The sequence below is a fragment of the Hyperoodon ampullatus genome, assembly GCF_949752795.1.
Source record: "Hyperoodon ampullatus genome assembly, chromosome: 4".
Taxonomy (NCBI): domain Eukaryota; kingdom Metazoa; phylum Chordata; class Mammalia; order Artiodactyla; family Ziphiidae; genus Hyperoodon; species Hyperoodon ampullatus.
Window position 1 is genome coordinate 100,648,222 of NC_136917.1, and position 25,066 is coordinate 100,673,287.

Here is a 25,066-nt window from a genome sequence, read left to right on the forward strand (position 1 = left end):
ACCCTATCCCTGCCTTTATGCTATTTCTCTACTCCTTTTACTCTTATTTCTCTTTTATCCTACTATAAGGTATATATGTCATCTTAAATGCTTTTTTCAATGAATGATATGAATAAATAACTATTAAACAAGCAAATGTAACTCTACTACTATATTTTTACTTAATATGATATTATTGAAGTTTTCACTATTAGAGATATAATTTTTAGCCCCATTTTTTTTACATTTTGTAAATATATTTTTTCTAGTAAATAGGTTATAGCATTCTTTATTATTAGGATTCCTAAAGTACTTTTGTCTTGATAATATAGGTCTTCCTTCGTTTGCCTTTTTGTAGGAAAGTTTTTGACAATTTATGATTCTGCTAATAGATATAAATTGTTGCCCCCCCAAACATTGAAATCTGACTAATTGAAGGCATCTTATTTTCAGTAACCAACATCTTCCTTTTTCACTGTGCAGATTAATCCTCCACCTTAGTTAACCTTATAAGTGGATTCACAGGCTTTCCCATCAGTGTGACTTTTTAAATTTTCTCTCTGGAATAGAAATAAAATAATAGATGCCATTCACTTTCAGTAATGCCCAAAGGATATAGTTGAGATTCTTTGGGATGTAATTCCCATCCATTGCTACTTTAACAAGATCCAAGTAATAATTCTGACAATGATTTTAAAATGCTTGGGGAAAAAAAGAGACCTTTATGGCCCTATAATTAACTTTAAAATGTTGCTTAGAACCAGTATACAAAGCAAAGACGTGGGAATAATATGTACTTGCCAAGTTTTGTAACACTTTAAAGTTATTTGTAAAATAACTTTGCATCCATTGCAATATCTCATACCCCAGGACTGCAACTATTTACAAACCCATAAGTAAGTTTAATTCCAGAGAGGAAAATTTAATTCCTTGAGCAATACTGAAATATTTCACCCTGTGAGTCTTCTAGACAGTTGCAGAAAAATGAAGATTATTTCACACAAAAATTTGTACATGAATGTTTAGAGCAGCTTTATTTATAATAGCCAAGAAACTGAAAACAGCCCAGATATCCTTTGAGAAGGGAATGATTAAACTGTGGTACATCCATATCATGGAACACTACTCAGCAATAAAAGGGAACAAAATATTGATTCACACAGAAACCTGGATATATCTCCAGAGAATTAAGCTGAATGAAAAAAAGCCAATCCCATGAGATTATATACTGTATGATTCCATTTATATAACATTCTTCAAATGACCAAGTTATAGAAATGAAGAACAGATTAGTGGTTGCCAGGAGCTAAGGAGGGGCTGGAAGGGAAACATGAGTGATCTTTGTGGTGATGGAAATGTTCTGTACCTTAACTGTAGCATGTTAATATCCTGGTTGTCATTGTACTATGGTTTTACAAGGTGTTCCTGTTGAGGAGAATCATAAAAGGGACACAGAATCCATTTGTGTTATTTCTTACAACTGCATATGAATTTAAAATTATCTCAAAATAAAAAATGTAATTATAAATGAATGAATCCAGAAAATGAAGTGCAAATCCTCTATGGAGAAAGTGGTAAAACTTCATTGAGATATTAAAGATGATCTAAATAAATGGTAAGATATATCACATTCATTGATTACAAGATTGAGCATTGTAAATATATCAGTTCTCCCTGAATTGGCCTATAGAGGCTTTAGTATGATTCCAAATCATTAAGTGATTGGGGCAATCTATAATGGCTGCTTTACCACCTTGTCCTTCCTCCACTTCCTCCTTCTATTGGCTGCACAGCAAAGGTCTGTGCTTTTGAAAGTCTGACAAAGCAATATAAAATGATGCTGTGGATACAGAGGTTCATATGATTCACCTGTGTATTCAGAACACCAGTAGCACTTTGCTTTGTAAATTCACAAGTTCTTACTGCTGTGATCTTCTGTATGCTTCCATTTCCTTTATTTCAAAATGGGAACCATCATCAAAATAGTGCAAAAACCATAGAAAACGTCTATGAATCTATGTTTTATTATATCTTAATAGCATTCAATAAGCATCAGTTTTCTGGTGAATTCTGTTCTGGACAGTTTTTTATACAACAAACATCTGTTAAGCCTCAGCTATGACTTCTGGAATAAAAAGTTTTGAGGCATTACCCCCAAAAGATTTGGAGATAAGACAAGGTATCTTTCATACATGAAATGACTAGTTAAGCAAAGCAAGTATATGATAATATAGTATACACTATATACAAAATACTGAAATATGAAGAAAGGAAGTAGTTGATATGGGGTAAAGTTAATCAAAGAAAGCTTATTAGAGGAAGTAAATACTGAACTGGATCTTTTTTGTTGTTGTTGTTTTTTGGCTGCGTTGGGTCTTTGTTGCTGCACGCGGGCTTTCTCTAGTTGCAGCGAGCAGGGGCTACTCTTCGTTGTGGCACGCAGGCTTCTCATTGCAGTGGCTTCTCTTGTTGCGGAGCACGGGCTCTAGGCGCACAGCCTTAGTTGCTCCGCGGCACGTGGGGTCTTCCCGGACCAGGGCCTGAACTCGTGTCCCCTGCATTGGCAGGTGGATTCTTAACCACTGCGCCACCAGGGAAGTCCCTGAACTGAATCTTAAAGCAATTAGACATATATCTTCTGAAAATTTTTAGTATTATAATGCTTATTAACCAATTTATAAATATTAATTATATTTCAGCAAAATGTCTGTGTAGCTGTGGCCTATCACAGCCGCTCTGGACTTCAGATTTCTCACTTGTGAAATGAAACCATTAGATGAAATTTTATCTCGGGTCCTTTCCATGTCTTTGCTATCTTATATTTGATATGTTTCTATTTGCATCTAAATTTGAACCAAGTATCTGAACTGCATTTTGGGAATACAAGCTCTTGAGCAGTTAAAGTTTGACTGTCTGAGAGTTCTCAGTTCTGACACTCTCCTAAACATCTTGATGCTACTAAATTGTATTTACTAGATAAGCACAGCATTTTAGCTAAACATATCTGGAAGATACTTTGAGTATTTGTCAGTGCTTATCACCTAGTTGCTAATGGACTGTGGATCACCTGCATCTACCTCATCAGTTCGTTGGAGAGAGCAAGAAAAACACTCTACTTCCTTCAGTTTCAGTTATAGAGAATCCAACTGTTATTATATTCCCATTTTAGAGGAATTTATTTCTTAACTCTCAAAGCTAGCATGCACTTCAACATAGGGTACATTTATCCATCTGTGTTGAAGATTAGTAAAGTTTGACCTCTGCCTTCAAAAACTTTACAGTGGTAATCAATCTCTTCTCTGACTGGACTTCAGAATCACCAGAGTCACAGATGCCCAGACCCTGAGATTTTGGAAAGGTTTAAAAATTGTCAATTGACCTGGGCCTGGGAGAATAGGGGATACTTATAGAAGAACAGTTGAGGGATTAAACCCAGAAAAGAAGGCTAGATCCAGGGAATGGAGGGCTTTAAACCACATGGAGGAATTTCTACTTAATTTGAAAGATTATGGAGACCATTGGATATGTTTGAGCAGAGAAAGAGGTCTATGACGCAAATGATACTTAGGATTTTTTTCTGGTGGCAGAGTACGAGATAGAAGAGAAGAGGTTGAAGGCAATGAAACAAGTTAGCAGGAAGTTTCTGGATTCTAAATGGTAGGTCATTAAATCTAGAGTGGTGACAGGGGAATGGAAAGCAAAAAAGAGACTGGAAAACCTTTGCTGAGGTGCAGTTGTCGGGATTTGGTAACTGATTGGATCAGGAGTCGGCAAACAAGCGAAAACAAAAGTCAAGGATGACTGAGAGGCTTTGAGCTGGAGAAGCAAAGAGAATAGTTTGTCTATTTATAGAAATGAAGACAGTGGAAAGGCCTGCCTAGAGAGTAAGTCCACCAGTTACCTCTGGACGGCTTGCAGAAATGGAACGCTGTGACAGCACAGTTCCCATCCTAGTACCTTCCCATCACACACACCCGTCCTAAGGGCGAGAACCCAGAGGTTTCAGCATATATAACAAGAGCAGAATTATTAGGAAAATCCTGCTTCTAGTTCAAGTCCATTTTTTAATTTACTACTTTGAAATATTATTTTATTAGGCTGTCTTTCTTACTGCATATCGCTATTGCCTACTACTATTACTCACTTTATGTGAACCAGAAGTAGGTGGGTTTTATACTCTGAAGTGTGCAGGAGAAGAATGAGCCCCAGAGAATGATCTAGAGGTGGGAGGAGTTGATAAATGCAATCAGGGAGGGTTAAATCCATCATTCCAACTCCCCATAATCCATTCACCATTTACCAACCAGTGTACTCTTTAAATGCAAGTCAGATTATATTCCTTCTTCACTGAAACTCTGCAGACAGCTCTTCCATTGTGCTTGGAATAAAATTAAAACCTTTCACTGTGCCCTGAGAGACCTCACATGGCTGGGAGGCTGCCCACCTCTCTGAACCATCTCCCACTTTCCCCCTCACCCTCCATGCTCCAGGTGCTTTCCTGTTCCTTGACTATGACCAGCTCTTTGCTCCTCAGACCCCCTCCCTCTCCTTGTTCTTCCAGAACTCTGCCTGCAGCACCCTCTCCAGACCTTCACCTGGCTCCCTCTTTCCACTCTGGTCTCAGGTCAGAAGCGTCCACCCAGTCTAAATTGACGACCATCTCTTCTCCTCTTCATTCTCTTCACATCCCTCTACTGTGTTTTTTCCACAGTGCTTCTGACTCTCTGAAATCATCATGTTCATCGGTTTACCTGTTTGTTGCCTGTCATCCCCACTAGCACATATGCTACAAGGAGCAGCGTTTTTATATATCTTGCTCACCACCATATCCCCAGCCCAAAGAAATAGTGCCTGGCATACAATAAATACATGTATGAATGTATATATTAATCACTCACAGGACCTCTGGAAAAACTGCCCACAAAATATTTCCTTTAGAATAGAATCCACAATTGAGCGAGGAGGACCACAGACGATTCAGATATTTGAAGTAGCAAATGATTTTGTTTTGTTTTGAAATAAGGAAAGTATTTTGCATTCCATTCTATCTCACCCCTCCCTCTCTCTGTCTTTCTCATTCTCTCTCTCCCTTCCTCCCCACCTCTCTCTTACACACACACACACACGAAGTCATAAGCTTATGGCAGCCATAAGCCATAGGTACCTAGCTAGGAACACAGAGAATCTGGAAGAAAAGGGAAGCGTGACAAACTATCTAGAAAGCTGCACCAGCCCTCTCGGACAGTGTTATTTTAGAATGGGGCCCAGTAAAGCTCTTCACTGATTGTGTTGGGAATAATGGGATCAGAAACCTTTACTTATGGAAATAACTATTTTATGATTCTTTGCATTCCTTGTGTAGAGCCCTGTGCTCTTACCATCCTTTGTCAAAGTTACTTTTGAAAATGATGAAGGGAAACGAAAAAGAGAACTTTTGCCCGCACCTGGGCTCAAATTTTAAAGGGAAACAGTATCCCTGGAGGCCAGGCTTTGTGACAACACTAAGAGAAGTATGTGAGACAAGAATTAAAACCAAAGAAAACACTTCTGCTGCCAGCTCTCTGGGTTTGAAAGGCAATTCAAGCAATTACAATGTGTCCATTTTTTATTGGTTAGGAGAAGTTTATTAGAGAGGTCTGCCGGGTTCAGTGTCAGAGACCCACAGCTACTGCAGGCTCTCTACTCTGCCTAAGAATAAGTTTACTTCCCAAAGTTGTCTCCTTGAGTCTTAAGCTGCCCAGTGCCCAAAACCGCCCCACTCCCCTTTCATAGATGAGAGATACAGAAAAGAAGCTGGAGGAAAAGACAGGCTTTCCCAGAAACTGCCCGTGATGCAGAAGTTTCTACCACTGCTTTTATGTCTTTGTTTCAGCCTCCTATCTCTGGTCAAGCTCGACGACTTGCCTTTAGGGTCTCAACACAATCTCGGCTTTACAGATTTGCAGCAGTGTTAGCAATGGAAAGAGACTTGCTTGTATCTTACACAGGTGGTTTAACCAGGCCAGGCAGCACGTTTACTGAGCTGCTCCTGGAGTCTCCCTCAGCGAACAACCCACTTCGTTTACTATCCTCCCCGCCCCCGAAACCCCCATCCTCACCTCCCGCCGTGTGACGGAGTCTCACTCACACTCGTGCCTTCTAACTAGGAGAGTCTCCATTAGGACCCCTTCTCTGTTCAAGTATTGGTAAATGTATTCTTTTTTAATGGTGTTCTTCTTAGAAGCTCTAGAATTCATTTTTAAATGAATTTTAGTAGTAATATATATTTTCTTTCTTTTTAGAAGGCACATTATTTTTCTGTGCTCTAGTATTTCTCTAATTCTTTATATCTTTCTAAAAATAACTGCTGGTGAGCTCATAAGTTCATTAGTTAATCCCACTGGGACTCAATAATGCATATTACAGACCTCCTGATTTTTATATATTAGATTTTCTCAAGAATTCCCTTACCTGTTATTCTCAACATAGCTATATTGACAGGGTCTTCATTACTTCCTAATTGCCCATATTTCTTTTTCTTGTTAAAGATCAATTTTTAAAATCAAGCCTTGTCAGTTTGAAAGTATCATAGATATGTTATCCTGTTAATGTGTTTCATATCTTTCTAGGTCTTTTTCTTTCCCCGTTTATCATAGGAAACGTATAAAATTTACTCATTACCTTTTTCTTTAAAGACAAATTCTTTTCCAGGGAAGGGGGGTGTCAGTGAGAGGCTGGGGGCCCATACTAGTTTTTCCCCCTGAAATAAAGATTTTAAAATGATATTTCATATTCAAAGGTGACTTTGTGAACAGTTATATCCCCTATTCTAAACCAGACCCTAACATGTAAATTATGCATAGATTGTTGAAATTATTCCATGACCTTTTGGCCTAGGACCATGTAAAATAAGGTGACCAGCAATCATTAGAATAGTGAGTGGCTGACCAAGAAATGCTTCCAAATTATCTTTTCAGTGAGCCCTTACTCAGACTGTCCATCATATTATAGTAGTAAGCCTTACCTCTGGAAAATCTGATTGTGTATGTGTAATATCATTTGAAGAATGATTATTTGCTTTCCCAGAGAATTCTTCACTTTATTAAAAGATTCTTTAAAGAAGTAGATAACCCACTTCTTCCTTTAAAAATATTCTATTTACAGAAATTATATTTACGTATAACTTTTTAAGACATCTACTGTAGAAAATGAGGTACAGCTTCAGAGTAGTCTACATCTACCAAAGTAAACATCAGGGTTTTGGCTGCTAACTCAGTAGCATATTTTGGCATAGTTTTTGCCAAAAAAAAAAAAAAAAAAAAAATTCCAAGCACTAAGATCAAGTGAAGAGGAGTGTGGACAAGGCAGACTTGTAAGAAACACTTGGATTAAAGTCATCACAGGAAGAAGTAAGGGGAATAGACAAGACAGAAGATATAGCAATGTTTTCTTCTCTCTTATCCTATTCTTTGAGCATTCTGCTGTCAGTGCTATTTCCAACCATTTTTTGTTTAATTTGTAAATGCTGTTACATAAATGTAGCCTCCTTCTTTCTCAGTTCCATTACAAGACACTTTTTCTTAAATATATAGTCTTTTGGGAAAACATATGACACATTTTAGCAATTTGATCTTCCTCATATGATTTATAGTTTCATCCTTTATACTTAAAGTTTCTAATCTTTTTGAACATTTGTGCTATCACTACCTCTTTGAAATTTGCTGTAGTTCATTTTTAAAAACAATTGATAGATAAAGAATAAATATTCAGTGTAGTATTTTAATTGGAAGATCCCCTGTCCACTACCTTTTGGTTATTTCACAGTGAATAACATCGTTGACAGAAATGCCAAGATCTTCTCCAACTACAATTATTTTTAATCTATGAAACAGAATTTCCTTATAAATTAAATAGTTTTTATAGTAGTGACATTTATTGTTGATGTGATCTGTTTAATATGACTGTAGTCAGAAGGGAAGTTGGGTCCATTATTCTTCCAGAAATTTGTGGAAGAAACATTAATTAAGAGAAGTAAAAGGCATTTCTACTCTGTATAAGGATAAAAGAGCTAGCTATAAGTAGGGTTCAGATTATAGATAAATTAATCTCTAATGTAATAAAAAAGAATTAACTATTCATTTTTATTTAAGCTAACCCTTATCATCTAAAAACATGCTATTTTAATAAATATTGGACTTCCCTGGTGGTCCAGTGGCTAAGACTCCGTGTTCCCAATGCAGGGGGTCCTAGTTCGATCCCTGGTCAGGGAACTAGATCCCACATGCCGCAACTAAGACTCGGCACAGCCAAATAAATAAATAAAAATTTTTTAATAAAAAATAAATAAATATTACACCATGCTTTTACTATCCTGAAATAAATTCTAGAGATAACATAATTCACCTACTTATAAGATTGCTAAATTATTGTATTCCTCTAGTTAACATATGAAGGAAATAAAAGAAAAATAACTCATAATAAGGGTAATATATATATCAATATTTAAAGTGCTCAGGAAAATCTGCATGGGTCCTGTGTATAGAATCACCAGGAATTCCACATCTACAAATGCAGGCTGGTGCAGGTGTGCTTATTGGTGGCTCAAGTACTGTGGGCAACGAGGCCATCAGTGATGAGATTTTCTCATATGGCAGTCCATTCTTGGTAATATTCTGAACAACATAAAGTACAAAATTCCTTCAGTTTACATGGTAGCTGGATTCCTGGAAAATTCCGTGTGTATTAAAATCATGCCAAAAGTACTGTGAGATTATTTGTTAAACAGATCTAAATTCTAAGCCCATATAATCATAAACAGGTTTTTCAACTACATGAGTAGCTGGTGAAACATTTGAAAACCATGTGTAATGCAGAACAGTTCTTCATGTGCTGTAATGCCCTGCAAATTGAAGGATGTCCACCTCCCTGGCCTTCTCCCACTAAATGCCAATAGCTCCTCCCAATTGTCCCGACCTCCAGAAACTTTCCTACAAATTTCCAAAATGCTCCAGAGGCCACTACCATGCCCATTAAGAACCACTGATTATGACTGAGCAAAGGCAATTTTTTGTAATAAAGAACTGAGATCGTGCACATTTATTTTGCCCCAAAGGTGAATTATCCAGTAAGAACAAGCCTGCCAATCCAAGACGATACAAAAATCATTCCCTGAGAACATGGCAGATAATTAACCTGGGAAAACCCTTTATTTCCTACATTGTGGAAACAACTTAGATTAGGGAAATGGGGGTTTGAAAAGTAGAAAAAAAGATCACAGTCCCTAAGAAGAGGAGCTTTTGATAAGGGTAAAGTTGTGGCAGAGGAAAGACCAGGTCCTGACTATAAAACCATGTTTATCTCCTTCAAATACAAAAACATAGTTAGTGCTAAATGGACTAGTTTCCATGTTACCTACACATAATTGCAGGTTATTAATAAATGGCTGCTTTTTTAGTTAGCCTAAACTTTCCCCTCTTATATCCTTTTATGAATAGATAATGTAATGGCCTAATGTTTCCATCCTGATGGAAGAAATTCCCCTAAAGTTGTATATCTTTCAAGTATTCGAAAGCTGCTGTCAAACGTTTCCATTCTCTTATCATTGCTATGGGCGGATAGTCATATTAATTTGTGAATATTTTCATTGAACTTTGGCCCCGAGTTTTCAAAAATGGTCTCCAAACATGTTCTTGAAATGTGTATACGCAGCCCCAGATGGACATGCAACTACCTTCCAAATGCTGTTTTAAAATTATTAAAAATCTACTTTCAGTAATTTAGAAAAGAAAGCCATTTTTGTATAAGATATTTATGTTACCACTCCTTAGTTTAGGGAGGATTCTCCCTCTCCCATTCCATTCTCTATAATTCAGTTTCTAACCCACCTTGCTTATTAATTTACTCCTAGCAATTTCCCTTCCTCTGACAGAGCACACACTCTCATTATTTATACTCTTAAATTGCAAGGGTAAATATTGAGAGCCAGTGCAAGTCCTCAGTTATCTCAGGGACTTTGGTCTTTTCAGCCCAGGACTAATCAAGCAGAGAGTCATCATAAGCTAAAACTAAAAAGCCTTTGTAGTGATTTTATCACCTGGGAAATTTGTCCATCCTTCAGAAAGATTGTCACCAGGAAAGAAAAAAATAAAGGAGTTAAAATTGCTTCAGAACATTGACTCCTTAGGTCCCTCTAGATTCATACATTGAATTGGTTTTCAGGGGGTGGGAGGAATTATGAGAAGAGCTCCCTGAGAAAGCTTAGAAATTGATCATAGCCTTGGTAATACTAGGAAGTGTAAGTGTGATCACTATGGAGGAAATGCCAAATGAGCCTGGAAGCCTGGGAAATGAGAAGGAAAAGAGACGATTAACACCTTTTTTTTTTCCTATTGTGTTTGGGGATGGGTGTTTCCATGTAGTATGCATCTGAGAAGAGTCAATAACATTGACTTTAAAATATTTTTTCATTATAAGTGCTATTAGTAATTATTATTGAAATGAAACTGGAGTTACAAGCACTATAGAAAACAGGGATGGGCATTTCATAAACCTATCCAGAAACTGGGCTCCCTTCTAAATATACCCACACAATATTATTTAAAGTAGGTATGTCTGAGCTTATCTAGAACTGCTCACAAACTTCTTTTGTGTTTGGAGAATACAGATGCCTCCAAATTCAAAGGAAGTCTTTAAGATTGTTATCTGAATACGTCAGTGAAAATTATATACTAACAATAAATATCTGGATATTACATATATTTTAAAGAACTTGAATTTTTACACATCTATTGATAAAGGCAGGCATTTGTATAATTTTTTCCCGAGAATTCTATTGACTTGTCAAAATCCAGTCAGGCACTTTAGGATTTGCCAGGATAAACCTGCACTCATCTCTTTCTTCCACTGACTAACATTGAATTTTGCCCAAACTGAGTAAGCAAATAGAAAAAGGACCTCATGTTTTAGTCTGAACACAGTAGTGTTGGGGGATGTAACTCAAGGATATGACTTCAGTACTGGATCTTGTTCCAAATGCAGGTTCATTAGGCCAGTCTGCAGAGGAGAGGAGGATAGAGAGCATCCTTCTGAGGGCACCTGTTAAAAGAGGGGTTCTCTAGTAAGGCCAGCTCCCACAGCTAAGTCACATGCACAGACTATAGCTTTCTGCTCTCTGGTCGAGGCAGCCATAGCATCCTTATTGTTGTAACTCCCAGATTGTGATACTGTCACAAAACTGTTGCTAGGCAACAAATGTGGTTACCAGGTCTCAGCGAATAGCTGAAGGGGAAAGCAAAGTGTTGCACCATTGTAGAGTAACCATAGCAATGACCTACTATTACAGACTAAAGAATTATCATTAACAATGTTAAAGTATCAGACAGAGGCCCCGAATCCAGAGACTTCCAGACAGTGTCTCTCTGCATAATTGAGTGATCTAGGAAGAGATTTAAACCGTTTAAAATCTATTCACTCATTATTTCTACGGGAGAGTCTTTGTTATTATTATTTTTATTTTTTAATTTAAAAAGTGTTCCGTTATAAAACTATTAGTTAAATGATATAAGCTCTCACAGGGAGTCAAAAACAGATTCATGTCCTCATCTGTTCTTACGTCTACATCAGTGTTATTTTTTACCTGTCTTAAAACTGAAGAAAGATTTTATTTGAAAAATCTGTACATTAGTGTTAAATTGAAGCCACAGAAAGAAGCTGTAGTAAAATAAAATAACTCCATAAATTGACAACCTGCATTTTGTGAGTTGAATTCCTCCTGACAAAATAGGAGGCCTAGATGCTCTTTCAGTAGTCATGAAGCATTCTTTTTTTTTTTTTTTTTAGCTTTTCTAAGACTGTCCCCTAAAACCCGTTTAAAAAAAAAAATGTAGGCTGCTAGGACACTAAAATCCAACTTGTTTCTTTCTCTTGGGAAGCAAAGAAACGTGGGTGCTCTGCGGAGGGTGCAAAAGCCGGATTCCGAGCGCAGGGGAAACCAATCCCCGCGCGCGCCCAGCCTGGGGAAGTGGGTGGTTTCGAGGCGGGAGAGGGAGTGGCCCTTCCCGCCCAGCGCCTCGATTGGCCCGGAGGGGCTGGGGCCCCGGGGGCCGCCGGCCGCGCCTCGGGCGACCGCGGGGAAGGACCGGCCGCGGCCGCGCGTCGGGGACGTGCTAGGGGCTCAGGCCGGAGGCGGCGGAGTTCCGGGATCGCCACCCCGAGCGCCGCCAGCGGAGACGCGGAGTCGGTGGGCCGCAGCCTCCCTCCAAACCCTGGGGGCCACGTGAACCCTCAGGTACAGGTGTGGTCCCTAGGGGTCGCGCGCCCTGGAGGGGTGGGGGCTGGGCTCCGAGGGCGGGGCGGGGCGGGGCGCGGCGCAGAGGGCGCGGGCTCGAGGACAGAGAACCGGCGGCCTGGGCCTCGGCAGAGCTCGGCTGTCCTGTCCCACCTGCGCCGGCAGCACGAGAGGCCACCTCGTAACTGAATCTGTGCATTTTGCAGGCACCGACCGTCACGAGCTAACTTCCTGGAAGAGCTTCCCGTCTATTTTCAAGTTCTTTACCGAAGCCTCTGAGGCAAAGACCAGTTCCCTGAAGCCGACTCTGACGCGGCGCTCCCACCGAATAAAGCACGAAGAGCTGTAAGAGGAGAGCGAGCGAGACGGGGGAGGGGAAGCCGAGGAAGCACACTCGAGCATATGCATCCACACGTCTCCCCACCGCCTGTTGTCGGCGAGCAGACTCCCAGCCCCTCATTAGATTGTTTTCTTCCTAGAGCACAGGGTCGTGATATATACATCTAAATAGCGTTTTGCATTATTTCTAGATGAGTGCAACTGTCAAAGCAATATGGGTTCACTGGTCGTGCTTCCTGCGGGCTGTGCTCGGGCTTCGCGCTGCCCGTCAGCGCGCAGATTAAGGCCGACAGCGCCCTGCCCGGCGCGGCCGGCGCGCCTCTAATTGCCCCGATGGAGCCCGCGCCGGTGCTGCGGGGCGAGGGGCGTCTGCGCGGTCCTACCGCCCGCAGCCACGTAGCCGCCGCTCCGCTCCTCTCCCCCGGCCCCCCTTCCCCCTGATTCATGTCCATTTTTTGTTCCCCCCCGAACCGAACCGAAGGAAACTTTTATTCTAGACTTAAAACTCCCGTTTTAAGCAGTTTTTTTCCCTAAGGGCGTCTATGTCTTTTTTTTTTTTTTTTTAAGGAAGGCCCCCGCCTCCCAGGCCAAATTTAAATTCATAACGTGAATTCCGTGATGTACTGTGTAGTTTGGGGAGGGCAAATTGTTCTCTCCCTAACGATCTATTTTCATTTCGAGACCAGAAGAAAAACTGCATTAAAAAAATCTATAAAGTACCCAATCCACGTTATCGCTGAAAACCTTGCCAATTGAATACGAGACTTTACACAAGTCTCTAATTTCAGAAGAGATTGTTTAAACCAAAACATAATGATGAGCAAATCTTTTAAGTACATGTGGGAAAGGTTTCATTTTCAAGGGAATTTCCAACTTTATCATTAGAATTTACTTTTTAAAATATATAAGGTGTGTTGGGTAGCACTGTAATTTAGATAGCATACTTAAGTTTTGTTTAAATCTTAATGTGGAGGAAGTTTGTTGTTGTTAATCCTAAGTAGAGTGGTCTATTCTGAGCTTTCATAGAGTTAGACCTTTTTAGGGAAAGTATTTTTTATCGTCGTAAGGAAAAGGAATCTGTGCGCTTGAACCTTTTCCTTCTGAAAGGCTTAGTGGGGCTAAAATGATTCTTTTAGTTTTCTGCTTCAACAGAAAGGGAAAGACCTGGTGTGAAAGACTTTTCTCCTCTCAATCCAATGGTATAATTCGTAGGAGTCCACCTCCTCTGTAAGGTTTTGCCTTACAGTTTCAACAATTAAGTATTTTAACCCAGCTAGGATCTGGCCAACTCTGTGAAATATGAGGTAAAATAAGTTAAGATTTTGCTGACTTTTAAATTCACATGTTAAATCTTAACATTATTACTTTTTAAATTACTTGTAGAATTTAATTACCTAGTGAAGATTCTGCTTCTAATAAGTGAGGATCTGAAGATCTGAATTTAGTATTTTTTTCATCCTTTTTTAAAGTATACGCAACAATATGCCTGCCTTATTTGAGGACACGATAAAATGTACCCAAAATAACTTAGAACTGTTTGACTCCTCAGAAAAATAACTTAAAATAACCACCTCATGGATAAAATGTTTTTATACTAAGAACCGATTTCAGCAAGTTTTAAAACTGGTAGTATCTGTGTTTGGTACACAAGTGCATTAATTAGTTCTCATAATTTTAATGATGGTAAATTAAGGTGATCTTTCTTTCAGTAATCTTATATGCATATCTTTCGATGTTATTTTAGCAGAAACAACAGAGGAGGAAAAAGCAAAATGTCATTTTATCCAATTCCTTGGGTGGCTTAAAATGTGTAACCCCAGCAATGTCGAGCATGTTGCTCTGCAGTCTTTTCTGTTTTAGAAGTAATAGTGAACTGTGTAAAATAATGGTACCTTCCATGGAGAGGATTTGAGAATTGATGTGGATTGAATATATTTTTTCCAAGTGTTATGAATTGTGTGCTGTTTTCAGAATATGAAAATGTTCACAAGAAACTAATTTTATTGCATTTTTAAAATCAGCACTTGTACAGTACTCAATTTGTGAAGCTTCTGCAGCTGAATTAGAGCAAATATGCTCAGGTTATAAACCAGATCACTCCTATTTCTTCTCTTCAGTTTTCTCACCCCTCTTTTTTTAAAAACCTTCACTTGTAACTAGAGTACATCACTGCTTAGTTGCCTTTAATACTTTAAAACTACTGGGTTGTTAGGCCTTGTTTAACTATCTATAGAGAGCTATCTGCAAACTTAAGTTGTGTAAATGTAATTTCTACTTGTGGATCTGCGCTGTTGCAACCCAGAGGGAACTAGGCAACCCGTCCCAGACCTCCAACTGATTACTGATAAGATTCCTTGCAATGTAGAATCTTTTAACCTGTTGATTATGGGTTTGTTGGTATAAATATAATATTATTTTCACCTCAGTTTTCCTGGAATAACAACAGTCAGTTGGTAGTAGCCCGCCTGCTTGGACGAGACAAGGGTTAACAATGTTTCTTCTCTGCTCTCCCATTTTGGTTTCTTTAAGACAAGTTTTCAGGAGAGTAGAGGTTTAAAGTTAGGAAGTGGGCTTTTCTTTTTTTTTTTTTTTAAATTATATAATGAGTTCTTAGAGGAAGTGGAATGGGAAGCAAGGAGTTGTTGATCAATCTAAGGTTCAGAATAGAACTGTTAAAAGCCAGATACTGGCTTTGGAGCTTTCTAAAGGTACTTAACTATACAGCCGTTAAAAGTTTTCATGGATATTTGAAGGCGGGGGGAGAGATCTTCTTGTATTAATTGTTCTTTTCTCAAGTTTCTGCCTTGTGCTTCAACTTGGATTGCATTATTGTTTATACCAAAAGAAAAGGAAACTAAAGCACAGGAGTTTCCTATATATTATATATTTCTGTTTACTATTTTAAAATAAAAACAATTTTCCCAATATCCGGTGACTTATTATTCTTGTTCAGAAGCTCATTTAATCACTCACAGAGGTCAATAAAAGCAGAAACTTAATAAGAATGATGGGACAGCATTTATCAATATTTTAAACCTTATAGTTATTTATTATTACTATTATTGTTGCTGTAAGGTAATATCTTAACTTCAGTTGAGTCAGTTTTTACCTTGGAACTTTCACAAAGCTTTTTAAAAGATATTTGTTTTTAAGACCTAAAATATCTCCTTAGCTACAAGGAAATTCGAACCCGTTGTTAAACTATCATTTTATAAAATATACTTTACTGTATACGGTAAACAATTGTGTTTTCCAAAAGGACTCTGTTGAGGTTAAATTGCTCCCAAATCCCTATATAGGTCCTTGATGTAGTACATCTAATCTGAAAATACCTTGTTTATGTTTATTTCACAGCTTTTCCTTCTTTAAAACCTGTAACTTTTTTGAGAGAGTGTGGGTGACAAAATATGTTAACTGTATTATCAGTGCTAATAAATTAGATTTTTTCATTTTCCTCTGGATTATCTGGGGTTGCAGTCCAGACACGTGTGTCTCCGGTTGGAATCATAGTTTGTAACTGTAGACTGACAGGTTCCTTTTGGTGTCTGTAATCCTGGTTCATTTAAGAAAGATTACTATTACAGAAAGGCTAAAATTTTCTCAAAAATTTTCCCTATGCCTTTGTAGAGAAAAATGTCTTTAAATAAATGTGATATAGTCTCATTTTTGAAATATGGGTGGCAAAAAAAGGATAATAGTAGTGGTTATTTTATGATTACTTATTAGGAGGTATAATAATATAAAATAAAAGACTCCAGGAGGTACTCCCTTTCAAAAATTGAATACTTTCCTTCCTTCCTTCCTTCCTTGTATAGTGTGACTGAGTGGGAGTCTCTTGAATTGTTCGTCTTCCTTTTATCTAATATTCTATTTATCTCCAAAAAGATCAGTTTGAGTCTGGGAAAGGGTTTTTAATCAACACTTCACAGAGCTTAAAGCTACCCTACCTAAAGCGTTAGCTTTGTTAGGCGGTTTTAGATTTAAAGCATTGCAACTGTCATGCACTGTACTAAAAGTAAAGAATGTACACCAAGTGGAAGATGTTGAAAAGAGGGAAATAGCACAAAGTCGATTAACAGAGATTCGAGAATAGAAGTAGCCATCAAAGCATTCCAGCGTTTATCTCGAAATCTATGTAGGATAAAAAAAAAAAGGCAACAATGATAGTTTTAAACCTCACACTTAGGAGAGATGAATGTTGATTTAATTGATTCATTTGGATCGATGTTTTTAAAGTTTCACACCACTGATCTTTCATGTAGTGATGTCTTTAGCAGTCAGTGGTCTGACATGAGCCTTCTCAGATTTCATCAGTGGGACTCTCCATGACATCTGAAATTATGCAACAGCCTTCGCAATGGTAACTTTGGAATTGGGAGACCTTGATGCCAAAGAGCATGGTTACATTGAAGAACTCTTGTTAATTCTTAGCACAAAGGTTTTAGAGGAGTGGTAATTATAAATGAACCTTAAAGGTTAAAGTAACCAAATATTATGGAGTGGGCTTTAATTGCTAGATAGGAGAGAATCGTACTGAAAGTTTGACCATTAAGTGGATATCATGCAGTGACCAGTCTTTTCCCCTTGAATGGAAAAAAGCTTGAAAATGGAAATTTGACTTAATCCATGAGGCCTTCCAGGCAACTTTTCCCAGTCCTTTGCCTTGAGATTTGTGAAAAACCTTTCACTATATTCTTTGTATTGTTGGAGTTGAGTTCTATTTGAAACATGTTTCTAGAAAAGAAATCTAGAGAGGCCCTGCATCTTTCTTTCCAGATCATTCCACTTTTTCTTCCTTGGCTAATACATTGGGTAATATGGGAGACTGTCATAGGTAAAATAATGTTGAACTGTACTTTGTAGCCAGCCCGCAGTACCAATACAAAGAATCTGAAATGAAAAGACAACCAACACCCCAAGAATGATATGTCTCTTTTTAAAGTTTACAATTTGAATAATGAACTTGGATAGAAACTTGGCAGGAAAACAAACCATGGCACCATCACATCACCAACCATTTTCACTTTTCTGTCCAATTTCAGAGTGCATGTGTTTGTGAGTATTTCACTAGATCAGTGACAGCTCTTTATTTGCATAATTATATGCTCTGGTCTGAAGAGAAAACTAACCCCCAAATTTCATGGGTCACCAAACTGCAACAATCAATGTTTTATCACATATGCTAAGCAAAATCTAAGAAGCTATATGAAGTTTCTTGGGGAGTTTTTACTCCTCAGAAAATTAAAGCGTTTTCCTCTCCTGAATAGATTCAAAATCTTTCCAAGTTCTTTGTAACTGAATTCTGTTTGAAGGCAAAACTAGAGATTAACATGTAGATCTGGATCTTAGTCTCACTAGCATTACTTCAAAGTGGCTTAAGAAGAGCAGCATTTTTGGAACACTAAACTTTTAAATTCTAAGTACTGTCCTTCATGCTATCAGGAAAAAAATTATTGGCCAAATTATGATTAGCCAAAATGAAGCCCAAATTAACTACAATTGAATATGAAGTTCATTTCCTTCTATGAAATACTCAGGGCTTTTTTTTAAAGACCTAATAGGAAAATATGTATATATGTATATATGCATAGATGTCTGTATGTATGTGTACACACATGCATACACATATCCATCCATGGGGTACATATGGCCATTCCACCAGGATAGACAACATATACAGTATGTGTATGTCTTTTCAGTGCTGATAACATAGTAGGTACTCCGTATATGTTGGTCACCAGGATTGTTTGTAAACTTATTTTCTTTTAAATAAATTTTTCATGTTCAAATTCTGCAAGGCTTTGTAATAAATATTTTTGAATGCCTCAAGTTCATTTGCATCTGTAAATTATCTGTATGTAATGTGTATCAGTGTTTAAGGTTGGCTTTACTTCATTAAAGAAAAATTGATTCAAACTGTTGGTGTTTTTAGTTTATAGGCAATCTGCCAGACTTGAAATAAACTAGAACATAGAGACACATGCAGAGAGTGACTCTTCGTTATGGAGTTATTAAAAATCCTGGAAAATGTGCTTTTACCTAGCCTCTTAAGGAATATACTAAGTGCATGATTTAATTCTACTGCAAAAGGACTTAGGTCTGTATTTCATTTAAAAGCATATAGTACAATGTGTTTTATTTAAAGCGATCTGTTAGTAAGAATATATTGACAGTTTCTTTGTCAGGTAATTTACTGTCATAAGAAAAACATTAGAAAAAAGGAAACATTGAGCTAAAAAATTTAAGAATTGCATGGTTTTGAAGTATTTTATTCTCTGTCTTGGAGAGGGAGGAGAGGTCTCTAGGTCAGGCATCAGAAATTTTCTAAAATGTTCCTATTATTTCAAGCAAAAGAGAAACCAGTTTCTCCCAAGTTCTTAACTAAAGTTGAATTACAAGTGGAAGACACTTTCTTTCTCTTCTAGTGCAAAAACTTAAACATCTGCTTATCAGGAGCACTGTCCACAATCATCACACCTCACCTTGTTGCTGTCCTTCCAAAATGTTCACCTAGTTATACTCCCTCTGCACCACCCCATCATCTACCTCCCCAATAACTGGTGCTTGCTGTCTTGGATTCCTCTGGGTGAAAATTCCTCAAAACTGAATCTGTAAAAACAAATAAATAAATACAAGTTTAGCTTTTTTGTCAAACATAATGAGTTAGTAAGCAAATGAGTTAATGTTGCTGTCTGACTAAGCATTAAAGAGTGAAAAAGAGTAGAACCCTTCTAGGTTACAATTTAAAGATTTTTAAGTTGGGGACCTATGTGCCTCTGAGATCAATTTGCATTTTATTTTTAATGTATAAACTCTTTAAAGGAAAATAATAGACAGTACATATACCTAATTACTTTTTTTTCTCTCTATTTGACCTTTGTGGGGACCTTGCTATGAGTTTCAGATAGAGTTCTCGGTTTTCTCTTCTGCCTGAGACACAGAAAAATCTGTTATTTCCTATAGAATTCCACACATGAGGTGATTGACCCTATAGCTGAAAGGGCTTTCTCTTTTTATCATTTTCATTTCTTTTTGCTCAAGTACCACCTAATCCCATTGTGCCTGAAAAAGGTATCTATGATCCAGTTCATCTTCATGTACCTCCAAATAATTTTCCAAAGGCTTGTTTACTTCTTTGTCTTATTTTAACTATAATTACATAAAATGGCTTTTTTCCAGTAAATGTTCCCATCTTCTCTGGGTCCCTAGATAATCAGAATTTATCAACTGATGAAATATTGATGGTTTGTTGTAGTGGTTTTGGTTTGGGGGTTTTGTGGGGGGTTTTGTGTGGGTGGTTTTCTTTTGTTTGGTTTTGGTTTTGGTTTTTTGCTTTGCCTCAATACATTACTTAATATCATCCCCTGGAATAGCCAGATCTAAAAATAACCCTAGCACAGGGTGTCACAATTTGGCTTTCATACAGTTTCAAAGGAAAACCATTAAAAATGCATTGATCTCACAAATATTGATCTAGTGCTTGATATCAAATATCAGATGAGATGCTGTCAGTTGCTGCGGATCATTGTGTCAGCTGTTTGAATTCTTGTCCCTTTCCTTCTTCATTGTCACATGGATTCAAGTTGCTAAGGCTAAGATTTTTCATGGTTAACATAACTAAGATAAATTGTTTTCCTGTTTTTCTGGGTTGACAAAACATAGTAATATTCTACCTGAAATTTTGTCACATAATTTCACATATATATACACACAAACTTTTTGTAAAACAAAACATGTATTTTACACATATGTAAAAACCTATATATGTTTTCTCTCTCCCTCTCCTCCCCACCTCTTTTAACAAAAGTGTGATTTACTTCCTAGGTAAGCTATGTTTCTATTTAGTCCTTTATCCTAATTTTGAAATACTTTCTATTTGCATCTTGCTTTCTTTCTGGGCACCTGTCTTTTAAGAAATCAAATCTGTTTTAAGAGAATGCAGTTGTTACAGTACCATTTTGGAACTTAAAATGAAATCAACCATTTCAAATTCACACACACACACACACACACACACAATAGATAAATTGCTCCTTTTATTTTTGCTAGCAAAAAAATAGAACTGCAGTATTTGGCCAGCGTGAAGTTTAGAAAATTATTTAAATGAAATTGGATCTATATATTTTTAATACTTTCTCGATAAACTCATCATCTAACAGGCTAAGTCATGCTGTGCTTTTATACGGTATCAAACCTGGAAATAGCTAAGTGCCTTTGGATACGTTTAAGTCTCAAATCACCTTTTTTCTTTCCGCCTTCCTCTTTACTTGGTACGTCAAAAATTGATAATTACATTACTTTGAAATATTGGAACACTTTAAGGAGGAAACCGTCCTGTAATGACCGGTTACCGCTGCTGTCTGACTCAGCAGTGCAGGCTGAGAAATAGGGGAGAACCCTCGTAGAGTGCTGTTTAAATTGTACATCCATATGCGTATTTTCCACATTCATGGGAAGAAAATGAAATCCCAGCCGCAGGAGTGCTCGGTTTCTCTTCCCCCTTTTACACCTGAGCTCGGTTTGGGTGCAGCGAAATGAAGCGAAATGAAGCCGCGTTCTTCCCAGCACCATGGACAGCACCCAGCGCGCCCCCTTCCCTCTCCCCTCCGCCAGAACCCCGAAGTTCCGGCGCTCGCCTGATTGCTCTCTCCAACCACCCCCTCACCATAGGAAACTGGCGCTCGAAATCTTAGGATCTGAGCCCAAAGCGACAACGGGTTTAAAAAGTATACAGTTTGTGGGTGCAGAGTCTTGCTTGCTCCGTGCCCAGTGTTAACTAGAGTGCCACAGATTTGACACACCGTTTGCCTGCTCCCCGAATTTGCATCTACTTTATAATGAAAGCAGCGCCACTCTCAGTCATTTTCGTGGCAGAAGTCTTATCCACAACTTTTCTTTAGCCAACTTCTCACAACCACCCCTTAGCTGGCCAGAGCTGTACCGGCACCGGTTTAAGAGCTCTGTACTGTGAGCCCATTCTCCCTGGGCTGGTGATCTCTGTCGCGAGAGACCTGTGGACCAAGAGCTGTACGTTCAGACCCACTGGGCCCTCGGTCCCGCGGCTCTGTCCGTGGCTGGAGCCGTCTCACCCGGGTGCGCCCAGGTACTGGTTAATTACCGCCCGGTAGCAGGTGGCTGTGCAGCGGGCGCACGGCCGGCGGCGCGCTAAAGAGCTTGACAGAAACTTATCTGACAGCACTAAAAGGGGGCGCGTCTTCTGGCTCAGTACCCACCACCACCTCTTTTCCTACTTTCAGACCTCGACTCCAAGCTCCAGATTTCGGCATGTCTCCCTCTTTGGCTCTCCTTTTTACTGTCGGGTTAAGCAAAATACAATAAAGGAAGATCACTTTCGTGTGGTGTCTTTTTCATTGCATGATCTCCCTAGCAACCTTTAAGTCACCACTCTGAAGACAAGACTAGTTTTTAAAGATTTCGAATTGCGCCTTCCTTTATTGAAACTTGCCTCACTTGTTGGGCTTGAAGTGAAATCTCTTCCCTCCCTCTGGAACCCTGTTCTAATCATCTACTCTCCTGAACCGACTTTGAGGACCAAAGTATTACATTTAGAGCAGGCAAGACGGCCAAAAACAAATTTCTATTAAAATATCGATTGTACAAAAATCGTTTCAAATCAACTTAATCCAAACTTTACCAGAAAGGGCCAGGAAAGTGAAAAAGGGAGAGCATTCTGGTATCTTACAGTAAGAAGTTTCTTTCCTCTAAAATAGCCTCGACAAACCGATTACAAAATTGCTTTTGTATAGTAACATGAATTACAATGCCTTTCAGGATAAAATGATTCTTTACTTAGCATAGTATTACAATGACAAATTTCTGTGACTTCCTCAGCTTAGTGGCAATTCAGCTTCAAAACACTCTATTTTTCTATCCCGTAAGACATACAAATATTTTATTAAATATTTCATAGGTTAACAATTCAGTCTGTTTTCTCACACAGCGCTGCTTACACAAAATTTTTGCCCCCTTTTTAGTGTGCCAAGTCACTGCTGAGTTATCCCCAAAGATAATTTTTTCTCATAGTTTGGTCACTCTTGTGGTCTCAAGAGTCGTTTTGCCCAAATTCTAAGACAAGTCCGTGCTACAAGAGAAACACCGGGAGCTATTTTAACTAGCCGCACAACCCTCCTATGAAAACCAGGGAAATGCATTGTGGCAGCTGAAGTGTGCAGGGTAACAAAGGGGACCTGTTGAATAATGGTAACTTGGAGACTCGCATATTCTAGACTGGGGATCCACCTCCCAGTTGTGAAACTACAACTGAAATATCTCCATAATGTTTGAATGTCTTTGGTTGGTGTATTTTTACGGAATTTATTCTATGAACTGGGTTTCCATCTTTGGATAAATGAATATTTCATTCTTACCTTCCAGAGGTTCAGGAACAAGAAAGAGAATCAGGTGTGGAGAAGGACATGGAACTTTCCTCTGTTGGTGTGGGGAACTTGTGGAGATTTGGGTGGAATAGAGAGCAGTTATTGAACTCCTGGGTGCCTAGCATTTGTTCCTTCAATCTGGGTTTTTGGGAATCTCTTTCCTTCACTGGAGATTTCCCTTATGACCCGCGGACAGGGTGGCTAAGATCTCTATTTAATTAATCAGGAATTTCTTTTTTTTTTTTAAAGTGTATTCTTGACAGAGTTTCAGAATGATGTTTCTGGGTTATTCTATGTTAATCAGAAACTCCCAGACCTGGGTGGATATTTCAGGACCACTTTGTCAGAAAAAAACTGTGGCGAAAAGAAGTGCAAGAAAACTTGATTTTCTTGTTTTCAAAAGACAAATCAATGAAAACACTGAGTGATACCGATTAGGTCCCCCTGAAAAGGAGGTTCTCCAGTGATGTTTGCTCACCACCTGCATGTGTTCGATGAAACTTTAAACCATTTTACAGCATACATGGCCATTCCCCCCGCAACACACACCTTATCCCAGCTTTTTCTTTAATTCCAACCCCACTCTTCTAGAGGGTTGCTTCTGTCCTATCCACTTTTTTCCTCCTTCAAAGTCTTTTAAAATAAGTTTCCTGTCTCTTGCCCATTTGTCAATGTCAAATATACACTGCCTATTTAGTTAAAGTGTGTATTTCATATGTTATAAAAGAATAGCCTTCTTTATTTGGTTTCTTGGAAATCAATAATCTCTTAAACACTTTCCAAGACCCCTTGGGGAAGGGAGAAATGTAAACAATAACTATCAAACTTCAACATGACAATATTGGTTAAAATCTGCAGGATGATCATGCAAGTTCGGGTAGGTGATAGGGAATGTCTTCCTATCCCGAGATAGGAAGGGACCCAAGGTATCTGATGCCAGGCTCCATCCTCTGCAACTTGCCCAGGGAGCTAGCCATCTTGGAGAATCGGGAGTTGATTCTAACCTAGCTTACAAGACATCTTAATAGCCAGACTGGTCTACAAATGACTGAGCTGGGAGATGGCTGTATGACCACAGGGATGTTGCAAAATACATTTACCCCCATTAAAAGAAACATCATGATTTCTGTCTTTCCTGACATAATTAAAGGCTTGGGTAACACTCTCTTATTTTGTCTCATGCTGTGAAAAATATCATCTACGCCTCTGGTGAATAAAACTTTAAAGAAACTTTAAAATAAATCCAGCAGTTTAATTTCTGCTTTTTGAAGTTAGGCTGTATGTGAAGAAATAGAAAAAGCATTAGAGCAACTGAGTCACACATTAGCTATCTAGCAGTTTAACATTAGAGAAGAGAATACACCTAGTTTTCAACTTACCCAACTTTTAAAACTAGATGTGTTCCCGGAAAATAATACCTGATTGGATTAAATTTGCAGGAGATTATAAACTAAGCTCTCAAGAAGGTAATAAAATATATGAAATCTCTTGAGTAAATGGTTAGGAGAGATTTATAAGCGTTTGAGGATCTGATGATCCATTGGAAGCAGAGCTTACTCAAATTTGAATTTTCATGATCAACTTTCAACCCTGAGAAAACGAGAGCCATTTGCCTAACTTAATCTGGAACATATGTTTGCACCAGTAGCAGGTTTTTTGGTTTGTGGCTGGGGCCGATCAAGTTGTAAATTTTCCGCTTTAGGTTTTCAGCGCCTGCTAGTTTCAGCCTAACACCTAAAGAGAGACCGCGGGGTTCTCCACCAAAGCAGGCAAGGTTTGACAAAAGGTTTCCAAACCACCCAGCTCTGAGTGTTATTGATTTTCCTAAAGATGGAACATTTCTATACAAATTAGTTCTCTAAATCCTAAAAGCAAGTAGCAAGTTAAACTCTCTTTTGTTAAAATGTTTGTAAAATATCTACATAGAAGGTTTTTTTTTTTTTTTTTCCCATTTTCTTCCTCACCTGCAACCTTTTCTTTAAGGGACGCACAATGGTTTGAGAGCGATGGGTGCTGTGAAAGTGACATCTTCATTCGACAAAACAACATACAGGTCCTTTTGGCTCATCTTAATTTTTTTCCATCA

The 25,066-nt window shown here is 38.4% G+C and overlaps 1 protein-coding gene across 2 annotated transcripts in view; it reads left to right on the top strand.

Annotated features, from left to right (window-relative positions):
• ARB2A (ARB2 cotranscriptional regulator A) overlaps window positions 1-12,593 on the top strand; it is a gene marked incomplete at both ends in the record, with an annotated part of 387,052 nt that extends 374,459 nt beyond the window's left edge. For both annotated transcript variants that reach the window (XM_079701776.1, XM_079701777.1), the window contains one exon: window positions 12,451-12,593. In XM_079701776.1, the coding sequence (XP_079557902.1) occupies window positions 12,451-12,593 (143 nt within the window). The remainder of the gene's footprint in view (window positions 1-12,450) is intronic.
• Between the last annotated feature and the right edge of the window lie 12,473 nt (window positions 12,594-25,066).